The 27660-nt window shown below is 42.6% G+C and overlaps 2 protein-coding genes across 2 annotated transcripts in view; one reads left to right on the forward strand and one right to left on the reverse strand.

The window, feature by feature from the left end:
* The window catches only part of MTMR8 (myotubularin related protein 8), an 85888-nt gene that overhangs the window by 31500 nt on the left and 26728 nt on the right, over positions 1-27660 (forward strand). The window lies entirely within an intron of this gene.
* Positions 1865-3382, reverse strand: LOC104150951 (protein shisa-1-like). The gene is made up of 2 exons (XM_068957531.1): positions 3115-3382; positions 1865-2355 (listed from the first exon to the last, which is right to left on the reverse strand). Exons 1-2 carry the CDS (start codon positions 3380-3382, stop codon positions 1865-1867), a joined length of 759 nt encoding a protein of 252 aa, XP_068813632.1.

Consider the following 27660-nt stretch of genomic DNA (forward strand, 5'->3'; position numbering starts at 1 on the left):
ATATATATTTTTTCCATTTCTAATGCCTGAGTCTACCTAGCATAAAATATATCTTCCTAACAGCATAAACGTGATGTGAATGCCTCTTAGATATTTTCCAGCACAGACAACATCAGGAAAAGGGTATCTTTTGTTCATTTGTCTCTGAACTGGCTGCAGTCTCTGTCATTATGTACTACCAAAATTGGATGCTAACCAGATAGAAAAACTGTAGCTGAATGGATTAGTTTAAGTCAACTGCAAACACAACAGTCGCTTTACAAAAAGGAAGCCATTTTCTAGGGTGCTTTCAGCAATGCGGATTTGAAATCTAACTTTGAAAACCAGCAGTCCTACTGAAGTGCTGCTTATTGGCATAATTACCAATAAATCCCAATCACCTTTCACTTACTTAAAGTTCAAGCTGATATTTTTCGAGAAGCTTTGGCTTTTGTTACTTTTCAGTACCAAAAAAAGTACAGCGTTTGAGATTGAGTATTTTTGGAAGCTTTTATTTTTAAGTGTATTCTGTTCTCATGCCCGTATTCCAATTTCAATTTTAAGAGGAATTGGCCTAGTGAACGTAAGTGACAACCCTAGGTTAGCCAAGTTCTATTAAATTTCTGATTTACACCCATGAGAAAGCGAGGAATTTATCCAAATATAGTCAGCTTAGCCCGACAACCTAGGGCACTAGCGTATACACGTGCTTATTAGCATTTCAGCAGAACATACTGCACAGCAGAATTAAGATGTAGTAGTCTACAGCATGAAATATTTATAAAGTTGTCTAAGCTCATAAGTTTGTTTGCAAAGTATATTAGTCCCATTGATTTGGAAGGGTTTCCAAGACTCTGTTGTACCAGTTTTCTGTTTAATAGGCAGTACTAACAGAGACTTTCGCATTTGTTTCTTGTACACATAAGATTTTAATCCTTGGCCTCTGCTCCTGCTGGTAACACCTGTGGAGTCCTTTTAACATGCCTTTACAATATAATCACTCGGGTTTCGGTCTGGAAGGAAGTGTTAAAACACTCCAGAAGCGAGTAGTATCTTTTTGACAACTTCTTCCTGTCAGCGTCCTGCTGTGAAGGGGATGGCTGCAGTCAGCCAGCATGCATCTTAGCAAGTAGTTAAGCCAAAGTAGATAAGCTTTTCCAGTATGTTCTCAGAAAACAAAGAATTGTGATTAGAATCACATTTTGTTCTTACCTTCCCCTGTACTTCTTCATCCAGTTGATCTAATTATGTAAATGAAGCTTTTAAAAAAATCTACTAAGCCACTGTAGAAGAGGAAGCAACACGTACACTGTTTTATTGCCTTCCCCACTATCTATACACAAAGTGCATTTTACAGAGTTTAGAGCTAGTTGTTCCTTTAGCAGCACCACTTAACTGATAGTTCATCAGGGACCTGTTCATCTGAGCAGGAAAATCACTGACAATGTTTTACCATTTTGCATCAGTTTACTGGTAGAGATGCGTAGACAAGTACAAGTCTTCCCCTGCTTTACAGGCTGTTGAGGATCCGCAGTTAATAACTCCACTAAAGTGCCTCCCTATTCTAACAGAGTGGGCTGGGAAGTGACAGAAGTGACACAGAAATTCAAACCGAGTCCTCTGATGTGTTCCCTAAAGCATGGTGTGGCAGGTTTAAAGGAACCAGGGAAGGGTGAAACTCATTTCTGCAGTTACAGTGGTTCCTTGAACGGGTTTAAGATCTGCAGAATCTAGCCCTTTTCAATAGCATTAATCACACAGGTTAAAAACAAGAATTTAAAACAAGAATCCCTTTATCTTCAGACCTATAAAGAGCCAAGATTTCTGCACGTACTAAGAGTTTCAAACATTTACTACTCCTCGTTTCAGGCTGCATGCTGAGGTGTCATCTTCTCAAACATGAAACTCCCAAGTACATCTTCTGGTCCCCATGTGCTGCGCTAATAGTGGATGCATTAGCACTGTGTCCATAAACTGTCCTTTTCAGGAAGGATGCTGGAGTCACTGCAGTGTGATCAGCTGGTATGCCATGGCCAGTGTGTGAAGGGTGCAAGAATCTGCCACTGGTAGGCGGAGCATTTAAGAATAGAGCATCTTCAGTGAACCTAATGACAGGAAGGGATGGAGAAGGATTCATGCAGGTGTGGCTCATCTGAGGACTGCTACCCAGGGAGCTTCTGGTGGCACAACTAGAACTGGGGAGCCGAGAAGGAAGATCAGGTTCTAGTAGCCAGGTCTGGCCAGGTGCAAGTCCCCTTTGCTGCTCCTCGCCCTGGGATTTTAAGCATTTGCAGCAGCAAATTCCAACAAAGATGCCACCAACAACAAATGCCACAAATACAGATCCAACCAGAAGGAATGGCAGGTACACGGGCACTAAAAAAGGAAGAGTTATGTTAGTCAACCATCACTTACAGCAGTATCCTAGGTTAGATTCTGTGGTTTCATTCCATAAGGCATGCACATGCACCAGGGAGCAAGCCGGGGCAGTTTATCTTACTCTGAGCTCTTATCTTGCTGCAGGAGAGCAGCAAGCCCAAGAAATGGCACACTCACTGGCAAAAGCCTAGAGGCTGTCAGACCGGCCAGTCAGTCCTATGGCATCTGCCGTTTATACCCGTTCAGGAGCTCTTCCGATACTCGAGTATATCGCAGCTACTGTTCCCTTGTGCATGAAAACAGAAATCCAGGCTTGTAACTGACTTAGAGCACACAGTTAGTACCTGAACTGCCATAGGGTTGCCCATGCAATCTAGGTTTGAGAGCTACCAGCGCTGTTACAATCCAGAAATTAAGTCAAATCCATTCCTTATGGGCACCCACATCCAATAACAGTCAAAACAGGTTAGCAACACACATGCTCCACCTGGGGTTTTATAAATACCAGAGGTGTTACTATATTAGTCTGTTAGTAGCTTGGAGGCTATTCTAAAAGCACAGCTGAAAGTTTGGGTGAAACCCCCAGGTCATTCCCCCTTTCCAGGTCGTTCCCCTGGCAGGAACAGCCTGGGAGCTCGGCAGGGCTGCAACGCGGAGGACCAATGATGGGGCTGATGTGGCCCAGGGCAGGCCGCTCTAGGGAGGGCAAGGAAGGAAGCACATCCCATCTCCCTCCCCGCCGCCACAGGGCCTTACCTGGGGCGGGAGGCCGGGGGCCGGGCGGCGGCAGGGTGCCCGGGCACAGGCCCTGGTCGAGGCGGGCCGCGCGGGAGGCGCAGCAGTAGCGCAAGCGGCAAGAGCCGCAGCAGAACGCAGCCTCGGGGCCATCATGGCGCTCGGGGCACTGGAAGCCACCGCCGCTGTCCTGTGGGCTGCCGGCCCCGCCGTGGCAGTACTCGCCAGCCCAGCCTGGGCTGCCCTGCAGGGCCGCAAGCAGCAGCACCATGAGGAGCCCTCTGGCCATGACAGCCGCCCCAGAGCTCATAGCCGAGGCCCCCCAGCAGCTGCCCACTGAAGTGCTGCCTCAGCTCCTTGTTCAGGAGCTTTTATCTCCCGGGCCGCCTCTAATCCCTTTTGCCTCCAGCCCCAAAGGACTTGCCAATTCCAAACCGTTTGCAGCTACTCCAGCCCACCTTCCTTCCCCTCCCCAGCATCCCTGCGGAGAGCGGCCCCGGGCTGTGCGGGAGATGGCCTGGCTGCCCCCCGCAGCCAGGCACTGCTGCCCACCCGGGCAGAGCCAGCCCACCCGTGGCCTGGGCCACGCAAAGCCCGTGGCTGCCCCGCGGCAGGGCAGAGCCTCCTCCTTCCAGCTGGCTTCCACAGGGCTCTCCTGTGTGATTGGTACCAGTTACTACAAGGGCATTTGGAAAAAAGGATGGAGCATCAGGCACTTCTACCTTGATTAACAATGGCTAATCAACAGGGTCAATACACAGAACTCGATTTTCCTCCACAAAGGTAGGAGAAATTAACTGAGAAAGCTCCAAGCTGGTCTGATTTCCATCCGCATGGTTAAAAGCCCCTAGGCTGGAAACTGTAAAGGGTCTTCTGCTGTTCTGCTTTCCCTAAACTTAGCCAGGCAACCCATGAATTCAAAAGCATCTTTCAGGGGACAAAATTCCTATTCTAAGAAATTAAAAGTTTCTCCCATGCAGGAAAATCCTACTGTGTTACAAAGACCCCATACCAGGACAGAAGTGGCAGTGACCTCTTCATCTTTGAACTATAAGTAAAAACAGACCATGCATTTTTTTGTAGCCCCCTTACAAGTCTAACTACTTGCTATATAGACAGGATCCGTGTCTGAAGCATGCTTAAGCCTGGTCTTAACTGCAGTAAGGAAGAAAATTTTTGCTAATCGACCACTTTGAAAAGCGGGGAGTTATGGCAACATCTTTTGGACCAGTATCTTGATAATCTGTAGCGCTGTTCACAAGTTGCTGTAAGACTCCGGAACGTGTTACTTAACGTAGAGGAAAGCTAGTTCCCACTGAGTTTTTTGGGAGTTGCCCTTGATTACATAGGGAGGCTGTCCAATGGTGCCAATTTTTAGAAACGTTTGCACAAAATTTTCTCCCTTCTGATAATTCTAGTTATAATATTAGACAACAGCATGCATATTTGTGCCTTATTAACGATTTCAAAGGTTCAGTTGAGTCTTATTTCCAACCTGCCGATAAGACAACAGTGCCCATCACCTTTGCCAGTCAGTCACCTTTCATGCATCCCTTTTTAATTGGCTCTTTGGCAAACGTGGCTAGACAGATCCCTAGTTTCAGAAACATTGAATGAAATCTCTGTTTAGAGTTCTGTATAACTAGAAACCTTTCCACCTGCTGCTTAGCGAACAGAGATACACATTCAGTCCTGCTGCCTTTCACCTCTGCAAGCAGAAGGCTGACTGATTTGCATAGGATTGATTGCATAGTCCCATAAATCACCGAGCGTGATCTTGAAAGCACTAAGCAGCCCCAACACCCTTTAAAAGACAGCCAGAGATGAGTAATGTGCTATCTTTGAGTGGACTCTTACAGTAGAGAAGTCATACTTTAAGCCCAAAGCTTTATTTGCCTTAAGTCTCTAGTTTATTCACATGCTCAACCTCAGCAATATTAGGCCAAACTAACTACTAGCTTTATTGTTATGGAAAAAACAATCTCAGAAGGGCTTTGCTTAGCACTTTGCAGAGTTCATCATAACAAAATATACTTCAGTAAAGATAACTGGATACGCTTCCTTCCTTCCGTCTTCTGCATTAAAAGAATATTAAGAAACCGTCAGTTATTCAAATGCTAGGAAATACCAAGACTTGTTTATTGCATTACCACTGTGAATGAAGGTTGCCAGTTCATCATTCCTCTCTATGCTATCTGTAACAATGTGGTCATATATTTTTTTCTTCGTGCATAGGATTACATTACCTCACTTAGCAGGGATGAACTCTTGAAAACTGCAGCCTAGTTCCCATTCCAGTTCCCGTTCCCTCTGTGTGTGTGCTTGTGTGTGTTCCAGAGGGCGTCTGTGTCCTGTTCCAAAATCTCTCGTCTTCACGTGGTTTTAGACTGGTGTCTGTGCTCTGATGCCCACTTAACTGCTGCAGAAACAGATTCATTTATTTGTGTTGAAAAAAATGTATATCCCTACAAAATATGTGGCCCACTTTGAGTTTTGAGGGTATAAAAAGGACTACATGGATAGATTGGGAGCTGACTGTGAACTACTAGGGTAAATCATGAATACGTTTCTATTCTAATTCGTTATGTTCAGTCACTCTCAGCTTTCTCAGTCTTTCACCTTCCAGGGTAAAATTTGTCATGCTTGTTCTTTGCCGGTTTGGGGGAAGTTTTAAACAAAAACAATCCAGCCTATTTTGCATGAAAAGGCAGAGATGATGGTTTCCCATTATTACCAACAACAACAAACAGTCTTGTTACCTTTTCTGAGTATCCCTACAGCCAAAACAGCTTGAGCTTTGAATTTAGAAGTTACCATGGAAATAGCCCTTAGAGAGAAGTCTTTTTTTTTCATGTGAGAGTTGTTTCTCTTATTTAGGGAAATGTGCGTTCCCCCTTGTGAATTTTATGTGGGCAGCAAGATGATTAAAAATTCCTGTTATTCCAAGCAGAAAGTACAAACTGAAGACTTCCTAATTTGCAGCTGCTTTGCCTTCCCCGTGGTATCATTGTTCAGCATCAGTATTTTATAATCTCCTACATTGTTGAAGGTTGAACTATCACCAGATTTCAGGTATATTCTTATCATTTTTTAGGCACTAACCGAACTCTCAATTCAGAACAAGAAACAAGGGAAGGACTAATTCCTCTCTGCTAATGAGAGCACACAGTCGAGCGGTTGCATCCTGCAAGCTGCTGATCACATCTCTCCTGATGTGGTGTACGTTACCTTCCACTGACGCCAGGTCAGTCAGCACTCTGTGGGTTGCTGGCACCTGGCAGGATTGGGCCATAAATAAATACAGGGGAATGTAGGAGGCACAATAAGAACATTGTCTATTAGCAGCTGTCTCGCAGCGGTGTCAGATATCTTTGCCAGAGTGCCCCTGAGAATCCTACCAACAGCTAACCCTCCCACTTGGTCCTGTTCAAGGACGCTGGGAAGTGTCTTTGATGCCCTACAGCAACATAGTTCTTTGCATGTCATGAGCATGGCTGTTGAGTAAATACTGCGTATGAGAAATTATGCAAATATTCTATGATAGATAGCCAGGCACAGGGCGTAATGCGTATCTGCAGATACACATACTTTATTTTTACCATGCTTGATGTCCATCATCAGTGCTACCTGCCTCCAGCAGTTGGCTGCAAGGCAGGCCCCCCTCTGCAACTCATTGTTCCTCTGAACGCTGCAGCACCCAAGGCTATAAGGTGCTGGCTGGGGAGCCTTGGAGAATGAAGGGCTCTGCTTAACCACTGAACATGTAGCAGCCTCCTTCTCCGTGATCTCCCCGTGCACCTTCGTGCACACAGAAAGCTCAGCTTAAGAGAGGAGCAAGTTCAGTGTGAATATCTAATTGAGAGAGGCTTGAAGAAGGGCAGCGGGTGAAGAAACAGGGAGATCAGATCTGCCAAGGAGACGAGGAAGGCCTGTGGGGAGAGAAAAAGCAGGAAAGCAGAGCAGGGAGAAGGAAACATACAGCGGTGAGGGGGATGGTGGGGGAGTGAATGAGGAGCCTGGCGAGGAAGACCGAGCCGAGAAGCATCGGAAGGCGAGTGCAAACTCCGTGTGGATGAGGAGTTTGGGGGAAGAGGGAGAAAGGGACTAACGGCAGAAGAATCACTGTAGGAGCCAAGACTCGGGGAAGTTGCGTGATCGTGACTGAGAGGGAAAGACAGGGACTGGCTGCCCAAGGCAACGGGGTGGAGAGGAGGGACCCACCAGATAGCAACTGGAGCTTGCTGGGCAAGTTTCTCTGGGAAATTTCTGTGCGCAAACCGTATGCCTCATGGCACAGAAAAGCAAAGCCGTCTCGGTGTTCTCATACCCAGGAGCAGTTCTGTTCTCGCTGAGCTGTTGAGACCTGATTCTCTACTCACGGTAGTGTAACAGCTGGCTGGAGCAGCTCCGGACACTTATGCTGGTGCTCCTTAGAGAGTCCTACAGAGCAGTCTTCTAACTATGGCGCTATGCCACACAGATGGGCAGGCCCCCACGGCAATGGCTTGCTAACTGAAGATTGGTCCTTTTACAAATATCCCTTTATTAGTAATTACCATGGCATTGCTTTATTATGTTATAATTCAAGGGAGTGAAGCATGTAGGCAAACAAAAGACAGTAATTCAGGATAGAGCCAGGAGGCCAGGTGACAGGTTAGCACACAGCTTTCACAGCACATCGTTATCAGAGGTTGATTAGTGAAGGGGTGTTATCACGGCACCAGAAGGCATGCTGTGGACAGTTACTTAGCAAAATCCACCCTCTGCCACAGTAATGAGGAAGCTACAGGAGAAGCTAATCATTACTTGAGTGTTTAATATAATGAAGAAGCAAAAGCAGCAGTGTCTGATCTTCATGTCAGATTTTCTTTGGCCTCTCCTTGCTGCTCAGTGGGTACGGGACCAAGCTCTCCTTATGTTATCAGAAAATACGAATTTGCATGACTTCATCTGTTCTTGTAAATGCTTTGGTCAGGTTTTAGGTGAAGGCAGACTAGGGAATCAACAATGTTAGTATCTGTAAAAATGTATCCTGCCTCTGCAGAAGAAAAGGAGCAGACTTGAAAGCTTATTAGTTTAGGAAGGGACACAGTCTCTTCCATGTTTTATATAGCAACAATTATTGCTTATTAGAAGCCTGTTGGCTTGCTTTAGTGATGTTTGCTCAATGTGGGCAGCGTCCTGCTGGTGCGTGACTTTACTTCATCAGAATGACATAAGGATGTTGGGGCTGGCACTGTAGAACATTAGGAACATGGGGTGCTGGTTTGGAGTGACCAATACTCCTTTGGACTGGAGAGCTCTCCGATTTCCTTTTTTTTTTTTTTTTAGGCAGTTTAGCTTTTGTCCTTTTAAAATGAGTTGAAAATTTAACTGAATTTACTGAATTTCAAATTCAGAAATGTTCACAAATTTTCCAAAAAAAAAAAAAAAACAGAAAACAACACCAGCATCTTAGGGATCTGTTTTTAGAGAGATGCATGAAAACAGTCCCAAAGGGGCAGTTAGGTGACTCAGGTGCAATGAGTTGCCTATTCACCACAAGCTAAACTAAGCCTACTTTTGAAATTCTAATTTTCTAAGTTGCCATGTCTTTAAAAACAGAATAGACCAGGAAATATTAAATCCCATGAGTACTGTTGTTCTTCCTCCTCAATAAACGGAATAGGACAGAGGTGGCCTATATCAAGGGATTAAACACCACTAGTTCTTTCTTTGGGGCATTATTTTTTGACTGCATCTGCAATTTTCAAGTCTTCGGTAAAAATATAGCTGTTAAATTTCCCTTGATTTAGTATTTCGGAGCCTCTCTACTCCTGGTGACTTTTCTTCTGTCCCTCTTCTGGCTACTCATCTAGTTTACTGAAAAGCCAACCTCATTTCTGCACTCCTCTACCACAAGACAATTCTTTTGAGGGAGGAAATTAGGTGTTAATGTCTTTCATACTGGACTCTTTGCTCTTTAATGAATCCCCACCCTCAGAAAAAGTCTGGACAGCCTAGTGGCCCTTGTCACCTAAAAAGACCGACCACCTTTTACAAGATTACTAGAAAAGAGAATGGCAGAACCTATTGAGATGGTGATTTACTGAGTGTACCTTCTGAATGGTTGTTCAGCTTGATTGCTTTTGATTGCTCATACACAATAGGCCTGATTTTCAAGAGGGCACGAGTCCCTATAGCTTCACTGGAAGTCAGGCAGAACTGCAGGAGCTCAGGCTCTCTAAAGACCAGGCCCAGGCAGTACTGAACATCGCTATTGTTGCAGATTGATCCTAAGAACCAAATGCCGTAAGAGTTAACCCAAAATTTCCTTGCCAGCTCAAATCACAATACTTTTGGAGTTCAGACAAGTCTGGTTATTTTTTATTTATTTAGTTATAAGGTTTTTTGTTTTTTTTTTCAAATCCAACTGCTTCGGAGTTCACAGAGGGATTAGAAATCTGAAATGCTGGAAATCTCACAGGAAATCCTGCTCTTAGACTCTCCAGCTCCATATTAAATCAATATTTGACCCCTTGGGCTCTTACTATTTTCTGTTGAATATTTCTGCAGTAGCAGGGGTGTGGCATTTTCCGCATAAATATAAAAAACTGCTATGAAAAGCTTGGCATTTATATCTGAACTGAAATCAAGTCACGGAGAAGTGACAATTTGAATCATGCTTCATAAGCTTAACTCAGGATCTTTACAGATCTTTACAGATCTTGGGCTCATCAGTGCATGGTCAGGAATGTGTCCTGGTGGATGATCACGTTAGGTTGTGGAACCGCAATTTCATTTGTATTTCCTTCTGAGTGTGTGTTACATAACTCTCAATCAAGGAAACTGTACTAGGTGCTATATAAAATAGTACAAAGATGGTTTCTGCCCTAGGTTGCTAATAGTCTTCATGTAAGGCATGAAATCAATTCTCTCTGAGGGGAAGGACAATGAAATAGTGAGATCACTGGTCAGCGGTGAGTTCAGCTTACTTGTGAGCTACAGTTGTCAATTATTGTGGGCCATCACAGCAGAGCTTGACTTTGAGGAGGAGCTAGCTTTGTGAGTATTTACAAGGACCTCCTCTCAAATGAGAAAATGGAAAGGGCGGAAGAATGTAGGAACTTTACTGTAGTTTTGACAAGCTGGAGGCTTTAACAAGCTGGTGGCTGTAGACTAGTCAGGAATTGTAACAAACATTTTCCTAGCAAATGGGAGATGGTAGAATAGGTGAAGGCTGGTCATGAAGATTTTGGAGATAGGTTCAGGAAAGGCTGTGAAGATGCTGAAAATGAAGAAAAGAACCATATGCTTGATAGGAAAGAGAATAAGGAGTCAGCAGGGAAGATTCAAAGAGATGGGCAAGCAGACAGTTAGGATAAGGTTATGTCACGGTGATACCATAACATGGTATGTTGAAAGTCTGGTTGTGCTTCCCCTGAGAACAGTGGTACAAACCCTATCACATGAGACCTTGAAAATAAAGAGAAGAAAATCATTAGATGATTTAATGTCGCAGCCCATCCTTGATAGTTACATTGAGAGAAGAAGATGGGAGAAGGTAGGTGACTTTCTAAGTCTCTTTCCTTTTTTATATTTCTATGGGAGCAAGGAGATTTAGTAAATGGAGTTTTGGGCCCCCCTAGCCATACATCCCAGATTTCATTCAGCCCCAGTGAAAAGAAGACAGACAGATAGAAAATATGCAAAACAGCAAGGAGTCAATGCCTTGAAAAACACCATGTCACCAATGTTTTTTCAGTAGAATTTGCCAGACAAGAAACCTAGAACAGTTCAATCCCAGTGCTGTATTTAGATTATGGGCACTGTACTGGGACTTAAATTTAGATTAAATATTGTTTTAGGAGATGTCCATTGCAAGCTTCATTCTTCCATTTCTTGGTATGTGTCTTCATAGTGCTTTCTGGTTACTGCTTGTTTCTTTCCTGAAATTACTTGGATGTCTCATGTGATTGTCTCTCTTGACACTCTCTTACATTCTGCAGATTCAAGTTGTGATCTACTTGGCAGTTCTGCAATTGCTCTGACACTTAAGAGAAACCTTATATGCCATCAGCAACTTATCGTTGCTTTGAATTCGCTGGCAGGCCATGTGCCACTCATACATTGACTGTGGAACTGGCGTTATCTTCACTGGCTTGTGGTTTGGGGACCACCTGTCACAATCCATATTTTTAATTCTTTTTTTGTGATCGCACAGGCAGGATTTATCACACCATAGCACAGGGTTAGCCTGCAGGAAGTGGTGGGGATGTCTCAGGTTGGAAACTATACAAATGTGCGTGGAGGAGAAAGGGAAGACTCAGGAGGTAATGCTGGGATTGTGGCCTACAGCACCCTCAAGCTCTAGGCTCCCTGTCCAGATTTGTCCCAGGTTAATGAGCCACCAAACCAGTGACATTGAATGTTGTTTGTTGCTTCAGCTTCAAAGTACAGCTCTTTTACACGGATGGTAACAAAAGCAAATCTCAACAGGTTACAAAATCATGTGATACAAAAAGGGTCAGCCCTTCTTCTGTGGCCGTTTTGTCCCTTTCCCTCAAAGTTACATATGGGATGATTTTGGCCCTAGTGGGCTGAAATGTCATGATAACACCTGTGTGAACGAAACCCAGTGAGTTCTGCACAGCTCAGGGAAGAATGAGAGGATAGATCAGGGAGAGAAGATGGCTGGGAACTGTGCCTGACTGCATGCAGTGGCACTGAAAGTAAAACGGATCACTGGGCATTTAGGCAAGGACAAATGTTTGAATAAGATAAACGATAAACCAAACAGTGACCCTCACAGAACCCAAACCTTGCTAGAAATTCAGAAAAGTTCAGTTCACAATTTTAACTGTTTTACAGTTCTGCTCCAAGTCCATTAAGAATAATAAGAGCTTCTCGGAATGATTTCTGACAAGAAAGGAAGCAAAAGTGGCAACATTTAGCTATCCTATTTTCTGGTTATAAAAGCCCAGGGAACAGCAGAAATTGCTTGAGAAATGGGGTACCCTCCCTCCTCCATTCATTCCCAAGTGGTTCAGATCATTTAAAGAGGCATTGTTATTTCTGGATACTTAATCAAAGCCAAACCTCAAGCTGAACCTCTGAACCTCTTTCAGTTGGACCATTACTTCTTACAAGTGATGTTTTAATTTTCATCCGATGCCAAGAAAAGTCTTTCATTCTCCCCAGCTGGCATCAGAGATAAGGGATTAAATCCCCCAGACATTCAAACATCGAACAGTTCTGTCATGTGTTACTTTAGTCTCCTGCTCAAAGTCTTTCTCTTCTCTCTGACTGATCTCAGATATAATGCAAAATAATCAGTGAGGGGAAAAAAAAAAAAGGAAGCAATTTAAAGTGTGGCTTTGAAGTCCAACCCATATTCTAGGCTACTGCTCATCATTTTGCAGCCACCTGTGAAATGTCAGTCCTGAAGAGTTAACTCAGGCTGTTAGGCCAGACCTACGCTGGCTCATATATCACATTAGGAGCACTCTCGGGGTGCGCTAGAAAGAGGTGGTAGGCTACAAAACTGCATTTTTGCTGAAGGATCTCCTTGCTGATCCTTCACCCCAAATGAAATGATCAGTTCCAGTTTTGAGTATATGCTCACTCACGCAGTAGTTTAGATGGCATAATTGTTGCATCTCACACCTCAGTCACAGCCTCAAGTTTTACAGCTATGTCAGCAAAGGTTTATGTTGGCCTGACCCTGCCCTGTTACTCCAATTCCACACACATCAAGGGTGTACTACCAAGTGCAGAACTCACTAAGCTGGAGCTTACCTGTCACTTTTGCTTGAGCAGGTAACATGCTTAGATGAATATTCCGTCAGCGCCCTCTACCCATTAACTACCAGTTTCCCCTGTACTCCGAAAACTGCAATATAAGCATCTTGAGATACTCACACAGGAATCTGAGCACTCAGCCTGGGCTAGTCCTGCGTTGTGTCCTTCTCCCAACTCCTTATTGCCTGCGACATGTGCTCCTCAATGGCAGTACCATTGGTGCTGTTTCATAGTACGTCAGAGAAAGAAGTATGGAAACCTCTACAGAGATGAGGCACGTATGATCTCTACAGAGCTCTGCTCTTGGTCCTAGTGATTCTGATGATTGATGTGCCGCTAGGGAGGGAAAGAAATGTGGCAATTCGTCCTTCTCTGGGAGCCAGCAGCCAAAGCTAGAGATTGCTGTACCCCTTCCACATTGGACCTCAAGTCTTGCAGAGATCTCTAGCTGTGAAGACATCTGTTTTCAGCCTGAATATGTATGCATCAGTTCCCACCATAACCAAGAAGTCTTTGGCGGCACACAATGAACAGATATTAGACCTTGTTCTGGTTTGGGGATTATTACAGAACCAGCAAGACTGGGGACAACACAGCAGAACCTCCAAGTAGATAGGACAGTTGCCAGCAGTGGCTTGACGTTCCTGTGGAGAGGCCAGCAACAAATAGCAGGAGCCTGAAGAGATACACCCTCTCTTAGGCCAGACCTTTGCTCTCAGAGAAAACTATTCTGATTTTGTTTCTCAACAATAAAATCTTCCCTTTGTTCTTTTCCACCAGAGGGTGCCATTGATTGAGAAACCATGGGCCTTGGTAGCTGCTTGCAAGGAGGTGGCAGTGCCCCTGTGTTCTCAGGGTACCCTAACAAAAGTATGAAACACATAGCTGATAAAATTTGCTTTTATTTTTAGCTTCTTCAGTGGAAGGAGAGATATGGTGGTGGAATTCAACAGAGCTGACCCCGAAGCCCCAGGACGGACACAGAGGCATTGAAGAGAAACAGCCAGGTTGGGCCAGTGTCGGCTACACCCGTGCTGTAAGGCAGGGAGATAGGAAGCGGTCACTGGAGTATGGCTGAAACACACAGCTTGCTTGAAACCCTTGGTCACGCTAGAGTATTTGTTTGTATTGCTAAGCAACTTTAACATTAGAAGTCTTCTGAGGCCTTTTTCAAGATCCTCTATAAAAACCAAGGGAAAATTAAAGGGCCAGCTCCTCACCTGACACGAAACTTTCCAGTTTGGTTAATCATCAGCTGAAGACTTGGCCTAAAATGCTTTATTTGACAGAGAAGATAAAAACAGCACGCTTTTCCATTTGCCATATATATTCACCAAGTGTATTCCACATCATACCCGCGCAACATACCTAGCAGCAAAAGCAAATTTTACTTCCTTTTTTTCCTGTTAGCCATCTAGAAGGAACAAAGCTAGGAGATATCAAGCTGAAGCCTATTTTGACTTGCATGATATCAACATATGTATTACATAAATCTCAATTGCAGAGCCAACAGGGCAATCCCCTTGCTTTCAAAGCAAGCCATCAGTCATATCCCTGGAGTCCCTCTGAAAGTAAGAAGGTTTCACATTTGTAATAAGGGGCACTGTTTGGTCTGCACATCTTCATAATTATAAGCATCTAGGCCGAGTGTGCAGAAATAGCCATGGGGGTGGAGTAAATCCATCCCTTGACTTGTTATCTAAGCAAGTGTTTTAGGGACTTACTGAGACTTAATGAACGTAGAACTCGTAAGTCTGTTTTACAAAGTCACTTTTCAGAATAAGTTGCACTTTGGTATCTTAACAAATTCCTGAGATCTACTGTAATGTTTGTCAGAAATAACCTGCTTGATAGACAATCTGGTGGGACACATAACGGGAAGGCACGGCAGAGACAAGTGGAACTGCAAGACTAAAGAAACAGGCTTCAGCTGTTCCAGTGAGGCATATGTCATATATGAATTAATTTTTTAGTCTCAGCTGGGTGATAACTTTCCCAAATGCAGAAGTGTCACTGAATGGAATGATTCACTGTGATTGGCACACTCCCCAGAAGAGGATATTGCCAGTAAGAGCTGATGACATGTTAGGTCAGGACTGCGTTGCTCTGTTGAGCCTTGAGACTGAAATAAGGGCTGTTGCAAGCCAAGGCTGAGTTTGCAGAACTGTGTGGGGCAGCTTGCCCACTGCCTCTGACACAGAGCATGTTCTGAGCTCATCAGCAAAAAACACTGGTAGCATTTCTGACATAGACAGCTCGGTTCTGCCAAATTATCTTTTGATTCAGGTGGTTAACTTGAGGCTTTTAGTTTTACCATTTGAAACATATAATCAATAATTTGACTCACAGTGGAAACTTGGGATGGACCTCAGCAATTTGCTTTATTCTTGTCACACGGCCCTGAAGTCAGAGCAGCCAAAAGCAGAAACACCATCCCATCCATTTTAGAGCTGGTACAGTGGCTCCTATTCTGCTTCCAGCTGTTAATGTGTGGCTGGCATTTCTCTGGGGCTGACACCCCTTGTTTTCAGGTGCAGGTAACTGAAATAGCTTATCGCAATCTTTGCTTTATGCATATATGAAATACCAATCTTGGGTATATATATTTTGAAATAGCTCCAGGCAACATCACCACTGGGGATGTAGCCGATTCAGGATCAGGAAGCTGATCCTCTGTGCGTAGCCTCCTTGGCCATAGCAAATGAGAGAGGGTTCAAGAAAATAAAATCATAATAAAAGCAAAAACTAACTTAAAACAAAACAGGTTTAGTAGGACATCTTTGCAGCGCATGATTATTTCCTAATGGTATATTGCCTAGTGCTTTACTAGTAATCCAAGTATGATAGATGAAGTTTGATATGCCCAGTGACTGAGAAAAATTGCTGGTTGGCAGGATGTCAGTAGCCAAGACGAGAGCTATGTTTACTGACTTCCAAATTGTAATATAATCTTAGTTACTGGTAAACTCGGTATTGTCCAACCTGATACAGACCTTACAGACTGGTTGGCAGCTCAGCTTCATGCTTATCATGCATATTAAACTGTCACTGTAACACAAGCATCCAAGGATGTATTACTGTACTTTTTTTTAAGAACCAGTGTTCTTCTCCTCTGCCTCCCAATTCCTCTGGTTTGAGGTCTTATAGCCAAAAGCAGTCAACAGATAAAATCCACAAGAACACACAATAAAAAATAAAGACATAACTGGAGAGTACAAAGAGAGAGAATTTATTCCCAGTAACGGAAATCACAGGATCACAAAGGGATTCAGCTTTAGGATTCTGAGGTTCAACAGCAAGGCTGAACCTTCCCTCATCTTGAATCACTCTCCAGCCGTTCTAATGTAGGTAATTACTGTACTTATCTTCACTGAAGTTAGTCTTCTTTTGAGCAGAAGGTTGGTCTAGATGACCTCCAGAGGTCCCTTCCAACCTAAAGTTTTCTATGATTCTATTGTAGAAGTAGAATAACCGATACACAGTGACTCATGGACATAGTAAAGTGACAGGAGACACAAAATAGAGTTCAGATCTGAGGTGGACCCTTGGTTCTCACCCCAGTAGATCATGCTTGATTCACTTTATAAGGCAGCCTTCCCTGCAGAAGCAAAAGAAAGAGGTAGAGCTAGGTATAAACTTAGCGTAAGTTGTTTAAATAAATGTACACAATAATTTCCACATATCTTTCAATGTACTGGTGAAAATTACAGCATTTTTCTCTATAAAGCTAGGAAGGTCTGCTACTCTTATGTCCCTTGAAGAAACCCTCAGCTTTAAAGAAAATTCTACTGTTTCTTTCCAAGCAGAAAAGCATCACAGCGTTAAGATTTAAGCAATGTTATTAAACAACTTGGAATTGTGTAGAATAGGATTCTCACAAGATTTAGAAAAGAAATAGCTCTTCTGTGCTCTGTTTTTGACCAAGAGGAAGAAATACAAATTTAGATACTAATCCTTCAGCTAATACTTGAGTAGATGTGAGTGGATCTCATATGGAGACAGAAGTCAGCCTACATAGAGTTAAGCAGTATATCTTAACTGTGGCAGAACTGGAGCTACAGGCATGGCTAACACATTAAAGAGAATAAACTAAGGTAACTCTGGTTACTTTGATTACTGAATTCTCTTATTTTCTGAAGAGGATTTAAATAATCCAGAAAGCTGCTTGGAAGAAAGCAATACTGTCCATTGCAGAAACTTTCTTGAGAATTAAAAAATTCCTGTATTAAAAAAAGATAAGAAGGGAGAAGAGCCTTCAAAATTTCCCAGTTCTATAGTTTCACTGGAAGAAATTGTAATAGAAGTTTGACTGACATATACACAGTTTCATTCTTGGACTCTCAATGAAGACAGTGACATCTGAAATACAGGGATAATTTATTTTTTTAAGATCACAGTAGACTAGCATTTATGTAGGTGAAATATACCATTTGGGAAAAAAAAGAATAAGGTAGAGTAAGATCTTGGCTGTGCAAATAGCTGCAGTTTAATGAGAGCTCAGTATAAATTGTTGCACAGATTTAGTTATTCCCATGCTGGGATGTTTCCAGAGATTGCTGCTGCAAAAGCAGTGCTGGAGATGTTGCAGGAAAGAGGATGACGTAGAACATCTTTTGCAATCTTGTACACAATAGCCTGGGCAGACTAAAACTTTTGTTCAGTCTTATAAAAGTATTTTGTTCAACGTTCAAAAACACTGAATGATTGGTAGCAAATTATAAATGTTACCAAGCACTTCTCACGGGAGTGAATTTCTCACTGGAAGGAGAAACGTTAATTTTTCCTTGCAAGGGGATTTCTTAGGAACAGATAGTCCCCAAATAGCCCTCAAAGACACAAAGGGGCAGATTCTGTCTAGCATCCAAGATACACTGAACGTTTAAGTATTTGTGAGGGAGACAATTATATGTTTTATGATTAAAGAGTACAAAAATGAGAAAGCCAAGGTTAATTTACAAATTAATTGGGTCTCTGTTTTGTACATATATGATTTTGTGCAAGGGGGTTTGATGAAGAGAGCAAGAAGTAGATCTATGTCAGTTCACATATGATTTTGAAAATCTTAGTAAGAGTATTTAAAGTGTATAAATTCTTTTTTTTTTTTTCAACTCAGTACAGCTTTCCTTCTGAAATGGTTGCATTCCTTCCCTCTGATGCTCCCGAGTTACGTTCACTAAGGATGTGCTGGACTTAGTGTACACAGTAGCGCGCTAGGAATAATTTATCAGCGGACAGACTAAGGGGAAGCTCTTTGATGTAGACTTGTTAAGTGAAACAAGTATTGCAGACTAGCTTTACCATACAGATCCTAAAATCTGAACAAAATAAGAAAGTGCTTTTCATCCCTATGAAAAGAAACTTTTTTTTTCCTCTAACATTGTTTTGTTCTTGAGTTAAAAACTTCATCCATAGGCTAAAAGGTCATTTTTTTCTGCTTCACTGCATCTTTTTATTTTTCATTTAAGTCTGTGGAGAATTGACTAATCTAAGATACAGTGTGCTTTGTCCAGGAAAATTAAATATGAGCCATAGACGCCTTATGTTTACTTTGCTGATGAGCAATTGAATTGCTGTGGCATTTAAGAGATCTAGCTCAAGTTCAGCAAAAGAGAGAAAAAAGAATGAGGCAAGATTTCTACTACGGAAACATTGTAAAGAATTTGCTCTGTAGTACTGTAGCAGATACATGCTGCGTGTATGCCCAGGCTACTTAAGTTCTAAGCCAGCCATATTTTGTTTATATAGACTACATTATAGCCTCCACCTTCTTCTAGAAGCCATATGATCTCATTAGCATGGTGAAGTAGTAGCTACACAGGTTTTTATTAAAAAAAAAAAAAAAAGAATGCTGCCTTGAAGTGTCAGGGCCATTTTTTTCTTGTATATATCTTATTAAGATATTGCTTCCCACTGCTAACATAGCGATCACTGATGTGTATCCTATAGGAAGTTATCAGCAATCCTGCCTGTTCAGAAAAGATTAGTTCAGTAAGAGAATGGTAGAGTGGGACAGTCTGTACCAAAGTTCCCTGAGTGGAACCATTTGGGTCTCTATTGTGATTCCATTCTCCAGTTCCATCAGCGCTATTTATTATTAAAGCATGGGAAAAGTGAGAAATGGGAATGGTTAATAAGCATTTATTTTCTTAGAATGTAAGTATAAACCATTTCTTATGAACTGTCATGATATTATCCAGAGGTAACAAGGTCCTGCTTGTGTGCGAGTTCACCCGGCTCTCCTTTGCAATGCAATGGGTTTTGCAAACTGATTTGTTATCTTCAGTTGTGAATGATAGTACTAGACCAGCAGGGGATGAATAAGCCTGATAAGTTTGCAAATAACAGTACAGACCTATCTATTATAAGTGCTTTTTGTTCTACAACTTACAGTGACACTACAAATGAGGTCCAGCTGGTTCTTTTCTTCACCTTGCACTGTTTTTTGTCCAAGAGCACGAAGGAGGCCTATGTTTTTCCTCACTATGGACTTTGTTGCTACTTGTTGGTGACTGAGAGCTCAAAGAGTTCTGGACAAATAGTCCTCTATCAAGATTACTTTTAGAGCATCCTTGAAGTACTTTATGAGACAACCACATATTATTTTTCCAGTTCACTGTAGAGAAACATTCATGCTTCATCTACTCACATACGGGCTTTAATAGATATTCATTTATTACCAGGCAGGACTTCATCGTTGGACAGAATTGTCCAATAGGCAAATCAAGAGATGACTAGAATACACCATTACACCATTCCTCACTGCTCTTTTTCTTCTGTTGCTCTTCCATTAAAGCAGTCTAGCACCAGCTGAGTGAAAAGAGATGCCTTTGAAGGGACTCTGTCCCCCACAGCAGCCTCAAAAGTAAGATTGCTTTCTTTAACAACAACAAAAGATAACCTTGGACACGGAGCACCTGGCCATATATAGATGAATGTGCTTGGACTGAAGGGCTCCTGCAACGGGTGTGAGATGCACATGAATAAAACCAGCCAGTCCATTCACATGGGGCTGGGACTATTGGAACAAGACTGGCCAGGCCACTTGAAACCAGCGTGATGGTAACTGATATGGCTGGACATGAGGATCCCTTCAGTGCTAGGCTACCCTAAGTAGTCCGGTGCTGCTGCTTGTAATTCAAAGGCAGAGCTGGGCAAAAGACAGTGGGCAGTGAAGAGAGGACTGGAGCCACTGTCATGCTGCTATAGTCTTGCTGCAGAGCCTGAAGTAGTCCTGAGGAAACTACCGTTGCTAAGAATACGTTGTTTCTCTCCCTACCCCTTCATCTTTCCCAAATATTTTTCCAGCCTATTGCTGGAGGCAGTTTTGGCCCTTTCAGAAATGAAGAGAGGTGGCACGAAGGTTCTGGGCTGATCCTCCTTGGAAACGTAACCCAACATAGAGCATGGCAACCTAAAACTGCTGCATGCTGATGAAAGAGGCAAACGTGGCCCGCTGGCAACTGAGTTCAGAAAGGTAAGGGAGCCCCACTGGAAGAAGGTATCAGCTGACTGTCCTCAGAGACACAAGGAAGAACATACATAAATTCAGTTTCTCTTACTTCGAAGTTTGCCATTGTCCCTATACATAAAACCACCAAAGATTTCACCAGACGGTATCATACTTCGTATGCGTGTTAAACATAGTCATCTTGCTGTCATTTGCTATCAGTGTGTTTGAAGCACTCCACGCTCTGCTGATGACAAATAACCTGCATGGTTCATCTTTGTTCCCTAGGGTGCTTTCCCTGACAATGGAATGACTCAACTCAGTAATGTAACTAGATGAACACATGATTTCACAATAAAATAATCAGGAACTTTTTTTAAAAGGGCAAATTTATGCAGCCACTTGAAAAAAAAATAGTGAAGTACAGCCTGAAATTCTTTTTATTTACAGTGGGAAATGAAGCATGACTAAGATGATTAGAACTGTAATTAAACAACAGCATCAAATCCACAGATAGGCACAACAGAAAGAAAGAGGCTCTGGGAGAGACAGCATATGACAATTGTAAAGTACTTTCTGCACTGTAAGCACTAGGCACATCCCTGCTTAATTTGATCTCTAACAAGAAGCCATCTGCAAAAGCCTTTTTTTAAACCTTTGAACAAAAGCTGGGCCTCAGGACAAAGTCTAGCTATCTTCCCACTAAAAAAAGGTTCTCCGTCCATAAGCCAGGCTGAAATTTGAGCTTCATTACAAATGGGTAAAAACAGTTTTCTACGTATGGCAGGGCAGCACCCCAGAGGAGATTCTGTGCGCTGCCAAATAAAGCTTGCGTTTGGCTCCAGTCCTGTGCTATATCCCTTTCTGTCATTTGCCAAGCACCGTCTCAGTTCTCCAGATGCTGCCAACATTCTAATATCATACTGCATTTCAGCACTATCCCTGCTCTCCTTCGCTGTATTATACGGTTCTTGGCAAGTTTTCAATACTTTTCCTAAACCCACATCCGAATTCACTTTGATACGTTTCAATAGCTTGTTGAGAGGCAGATAATCCACCCTTTGTCACTATGGATTGAGTCCTGTCTTGAAAAAGAACACCAGCATGTCATGAAAGAAAAATAAAGCTGGGAATAAATTTGCCACCGCTAACAAGCTTGACTGGGTCAGGGCTTTGTGTACTGGAGTTTAAGACTCTAAAACACATTAGTATAGCAAAGAATATTCTGTTCAGTCTCTCTGCCATACTTATTTTGAGGCACAAGATCTCTTACATTTGGTTAGATCATCTATTACACTAGAGGAAAAGAATCCATCAGATCCCTAAAAAGTTTTGGCTCTCTTTTGGATCTAAGTCGACATGATTTCTTTTTTTTTTTCTGTTGTATAAGAAGTCTCAGTGCTTCTTTGTCCCTGTCTCCAGATGTGGCAAAAGACAGAGAGCCAAGTTCAGCCCTCAGCTAGTCTAGTGCAACGCGAGGAAGACAGCCATCCCAAGCTCTTTCATTCACTCATTCGTTTGGAGCTGTAATCCAGCTGCGAGCTGCACGTGCAACGGAAGTTCTCTTAAAGCTCAAGGAAACAACTTTTTCCCTCTTTCCTGCTTGGCAGCCGGGTGAGGGAAGATAGCTCTGTGTGCTTAGGGAAGCCCAGGATCTGTGATGTTTGAAGACCAAAGGGCCCTATTCTTCACAGAGATGGCCACATAATGCAAAACATTATCTGCCGAGATTTGTTTGAAATGGTAAACACATCTGCTTTGGCCTTGCTCAGACTTCTCTTGCAGTCCCATTCCATGAAGGTTCATGCAAGTGAGTGCTCAGTAAGGTCTGATTTATATTCACTTTCTCAAGTTCTTGAAGGAAGTAAATTTTATATGAGATTGTCCTGATTGTCTTCAAGGAGAATGTCTCTATTCAGGGAATAGAAACAGTGCCGCTTAATGATAAGACCAGTCAAAAACAAGCAGTGCAGCTCAGATTGCAAGGCAATAAACAAGAATAATCTTGCAGAATAATTTTAAAAAGCCAACACATCTGGAAAAAATCACAATCTGCTCATAGGCATCATTCACTGCAAAAGAGAAGAAACTTCACTGTATGAACTATTTGTTATGGAATTATTCAGCTCCGTTCCAAGGGCAGCAAACCAGATCCAAATATGTGTTCATCAGTTAGCTTCCTAAACTCTGCTGGAAGTGGGCATAAGTGTCAGGAGATTTCATCAGAGTTGTTATGATGACATTTTGTTTTCTTTCCATTAAAAACATCTAGCCACAGCAACTGCCAAAGGGAGAAAAAACAAAAACAGAAACAAAAAAACCCAACAGCACTTGATTCCACGTTTCCTTACCTGGCATCTCCTTAGTGATTTTCCATCTCTGAAAGTGATGCTTTAATTAACTAAAAATCTTCTGACTCTAAGCAGGTTGGAGGTGCTGTCCCACAGCCCCATCACAGCATGGCTAGCAGATTATCAATTTAAAGCAAAAACAACATGACTGGGGAGTCTAAAAATACCAGGGACGTCCGAGCTGCTCCATTTGACTGTACTGAATTTAACTGAGAAGGATGGTCCCTGCATGCCGATTGCTTGGTGCCTGTTTGTATTTGCAATCTCTTCTTGTAGTGTAAAACCTTTTGAAGGGGACATCAGGCCCTAGACTGGATTCTTGAATTACTTTAGCAGTATCACCTCAGAGGCAGCATATGTTGTGCTAGTCGTATGACTACCTCAGTAGTAGAGAGAGGAGGACTAATTGTGTTTTCGCAAACATATCTCTTGATGTCCTATGACGTGAAAGACACAGTTCCAGTGTAACACCTGCAACTAGGCTTTAGGAACCAGTGCACTTGACCCAGATGTATAGTATAAAGATAACTGCTCTGTGCAAGGAATGCCAGCATATGGCATATGGCATAAGAAAATGGCATGGATCTTTCCATGAGGTGTTTTCCAAAGCTTCAGGGGAAACCCACTGGTTCCGTAGTACTGGGTCTCTTTGTGGAGCCTGTAATAATAATAACGCTGTAACTCATCACATAAGAACCCTGACACCACTTAAACCTCATCATATCTGAAATCACTTTAAAATCTTCTACTAAAGGACCCTGTAGAATAAGGACGGTTCCAAAGGTTAAAGTAAAGTTTGCAGGAGACTGTACTCAGTTCTGCTTTCATACGTCTCAGTGGCTTCATATAACCTGAATTAATCTATTTTTAAATTTTTCTCTTCTGGGAAGCTACTTCAGAATCTATTTGTGACAGCGAAAATTCTAAAATATGAGCAAAACACATGCTGCTGTGCTCCCTAAGGCTCTGAAGTCTCCTGAAAAGACGGCTATTTCTTGAGTGTCATTAAACGGAGAAAAACAACTCTGAAGGCCAAATTCATCCCTACTATCATTCAACTGAAGTTAACATCAGTGCACCAGCAATGAACTAGGCCCCAGCACATACAGAGCATGTCACATCACTGCTGAAGATCCAATTCCATGCAAGCTGCGCAGCTCTGGAATGGTTGTGTTTCAGCACCGCAATTTCAGAAATGTATATCGTTTTATGCTGGTGTCAGTCAGGCAGAATTAATCTGCAGGGGATTTTTTTCCTTAGGAGGTCAGTCACTACATTATGCTGTCTACATGCAGAGTGACAGAATCCAGCATCTCTGTAGGACTTTGTGCATATTCTCCAGAACTGGTTTTTTCCTTTTATCCAAAATGATCATCTCAATGTATTTTTGGCATCATTCTCTTACAACACCTTTAAAACAAGTCTCTGTTCTGTCAACAGCCTCTTCAACACTCTGGGAGCTTAGTAGCATGGATGTCTAATAACGTCCTCTCCCGTTCTTCACTCAGTAAAAAGGACATCATACATTGTTTTTCACAAATGTTTCCTGGACAAAATGTAATTTTCCCATTCCCCAAGACTTCATTGCTTCATTGACAGGGATTTGTTGTGGTAGTTTAGCTGTCTGTTGAACAGTTCCCAAATGATGAGTGACTCTAATAAAAATGAGACTGCAGGAATTACTTTGTGTAGAACACACCATACCAAAACCCTAGCCTACCCTCCCCTGTAAACTGAAGATCTTCAAACTGGTATCCCGATTGCAAAATCACTTTAGAAAGCCACTCTCCTCGTCTGAGGAGCTCAGAATGGGAAGCTAGTTCTTCAGAAAAGGCAAGCACCTGAACGCCTATCAGTAACCTGATCAATTTAACATCTGGGGATAGCTCAACTGAAGGCAATTCTGACCGTGACAGTAGGATCATTATCAACCTAAGTAACAGTGCAAGACTAAAAGCATGTAGAGGTTCCTCTCATACAGAGGGATGTCTGTAACAGAAGCCAACAAGGGGCCTTAAAGGAGTCAGAAGAAAACTTGTAGCCTAAATTTGCTGAGATCAGTACTTAGAACTGGATACCAGGCGATTCCAGTCAAGCTTCTGAGATTCAGTCTTGGTGGCCTTTTACAAGACACTTCATTGCTCTGAGTTTCCCTCCTTTACATGTGGAATTTTAACACACTAAGTGCCCCTCATGTTCCAGTGGAGGAGATTCAAAAGCCTCCACCCAGGAGGCCATTCTTGTAATGGGTGCAGGACTGACTTCTTTGGATGTGCCTACAGAATCCACCAGTGCCAGAAGCAGTCCAATAGTGTTCTGTGAGCCTCTGCTTGGATCAGTACATGTTTGAAGCACCTCATTAGGATATGGTGCTGCTGTGAGCCATATGGACACATTCACAATGAATATTGCAAAGAAGAGGCCCTCTGGAATGCATTTTGCTCTGTTATGACGCTGCAGCCCTTCAAGGGAACATGCTGTATCAGTGACGTGTCCTTGTTGTTCCATTTCAGCACGACAACTCTGTTGGAAGCAGGGATTACTGATGGTCCACCTCATATTTTAAAAATACTTTCCTGGTTCTTGGAAAATCAAACTGTTTCTCTCGTAATTCTACTTCCAGTTTACCACAGCAGTCATGTTATTCCCCATTAGGGAGTGAATGCACTGAGGCAGCTAATGCAATGGATTTTGATTTTTTAAACATTCTGCCTGGCTAGAGCTCAGATTAATCATATGAAATGCAGCTAAGCCTTGCATTAGCACAAAGTCTGATCAAATTCCTTATTGTCATCTTTGAAAACAACAAGAAAGCAGAGCAACACCAAACAAGAGAAGCCAGAGGACAGGTTAAATAGCCTGTTTTCTAAATCTTATTCATCAGAGACTGGAATGTTTGTAAGATCCTTTTTTATGATTTTGCCCTGCTCCTCAACTATGCTCCAAACTTATTTGCTAAAATCATTTCTGTGGTCTAATTCTCTGTGTTAGTCACTGTCTTTTGATACTTCCACTTACTCACCTCTTCATGCTTACTAACTGCAGACTTCTGGTGGAAGGTGTGGACAAAGACCTGAAGGGTCAAAAAGGGAACAGTGTACTTGCCGCTGCGTCAGATGAGAAGAAACAACTTCTGTGTTGGACAACACGTCCCCCCTTACAATACACCCCCGATAAAGCTGCACTACAATTGCCTTTATTGTCAGAAGTTCTCACAAATTAAGCTGCATTAACATGTTTCTCAACTGGGAGCATTTGCAGCCTCAGTAGCTCAATTCTGCTTACGTACTTTTCCCATGGGCCCATCGATTACTTGCGTGAGAAAAGCTCCCTGCTGGAAGTCACCACCCTTTATTCCTTGGGATTCCTGCTCAAAACTGATCTCTGCAGCATGATAATGATTTGTTTGGGGAGTAAGCTCTGAGGGTGATAGTGACTACCTAAATTACTCCCTGGCCTCTGCTCCTCATCTAAAGTTGCTTGTTTCTTCCCTCATTGGTTATTCCTTGCCTTCTATGCGTAAACTTTCCTTTGAGAAGCAGGGGGAAAAGTGTTGTTGTTTTATGTGCGCATCATCCAGCACTGTAGGGTCCCTTTTGATGCTGCCTACCAGTTTATTAATATTGTTGTAAACTACCATCATTCTTCAGTAAACCTCATGAGAAGCCACGGGAAAATTTTGATTTTGCATTGATGTGCAACACAAACGCAAAGCCCTAACTAACAAGAGGTGATTGGAAATGAAGGACCTCCATAATCCCCAAAGCAACTAAAATTGCATCACAGATGAATTTGGCATATGAGATTTTATTTGATGAAACTTCTGTGTGCTTCTCTCTTTCTCCTTTCTTCTTTCCTATATTCCCATTGCGACTCAAAGACAGGGAAAACTAAAACTCTTGGGATTTCAATGTGTTTTCCTGAGGTAATCCCAAGAGTTCAGTTGTAAACGTTGGAAAGCGACACTGTGTTTTAGCATCTTTCCTTAAGTCACGTCTGAATGAGCTTGCCTAGATATGTGCAATGAGGATAATGAGGATACAGAGAAACGTAGACTGTTTCCAACTTTCTAAGTGTGCTTTTGCCTATTTTAGATTTTTCAGTTTGTAATTTTTTTACTTAGTTTATTCCTTAGTTGTACTAATTGAAGCGGTCCTAACCTGAAGACTATTGCATACTGAGGAGTTAGTGAGACCCGTAACAGCTGATCTGAACAGGTGTAGGCCTGTGCGGTGCTGTATGTATCACTTGGCTGCTGGATGAACTTGGCTGACTCTAATGGAGAAGCCTCTATGCGGCTCCCCCTTGGCACCTGGAGATGACACCCCCTGCACGGGCTTATCTTGAAGTGAAGCAGCCTGTTTCCGTACAACATCCTTTTGCTTGACAGCAGAAATGATGAATAGAGTTGTTTCCTTCAACTACTATCTCCTAAAACCTCTAAAGACTACAATGCTGACGAACCTCAGCCCTGACGGGACCTGTGCAGCATGCCATGCCCGACCAGAAGTCTGCCAGATGCTGCACAACTCAGGCTTCCCAGTACCTGAAGGGATGTAAGATTACCTGTGCTATCCTCTTTTTCCTTCTTGTGTTATCTCCACAAACTGGTATTTAATTAATACATTACGGAGTCTGGGTGCCTTTCTTACGGGGCTCCATAAGGAAGACTCGCACCAGCGCATTACGCTGATACCACCTGTTATGGAACAATTGAAGATGTAGATTCTCGGGTTTGGTGCAAGGTCACCCTCCTGAAGTCGATTCCTCAGCAAATTAAGGTTTTATCTTTCTAGGAACGCCTAGGTAAACTTTGCTGTCCTTAGGTTTGCAAGATAAAAGGAATTTTTATTGCAAAGGCAAGTGAATAGTAATTACAGTAGTTCTTCAGGATCTAGCTTAGGCATCCCCAAGAGACAGCATTATGCTTTGAATCTGAAAAACATATGTCGGGACAGACAGAACTAGTAATATTAGTTTGGGTACAAG

This window comes from Struthio camelus, chromosome 11 (genome assembly GCF_040807025.1).
Source record: "Struthio camelus isolate bStrCam1 chromosome 11, bStrCam1.hap1, whole genome shotgun sequence".
Taxonomy (NCBI): Eukaryota; Metazoa; Chordata; class Aves; order Struthioniformes; family Struthionidae; genus Struthio; species Struthio camelus.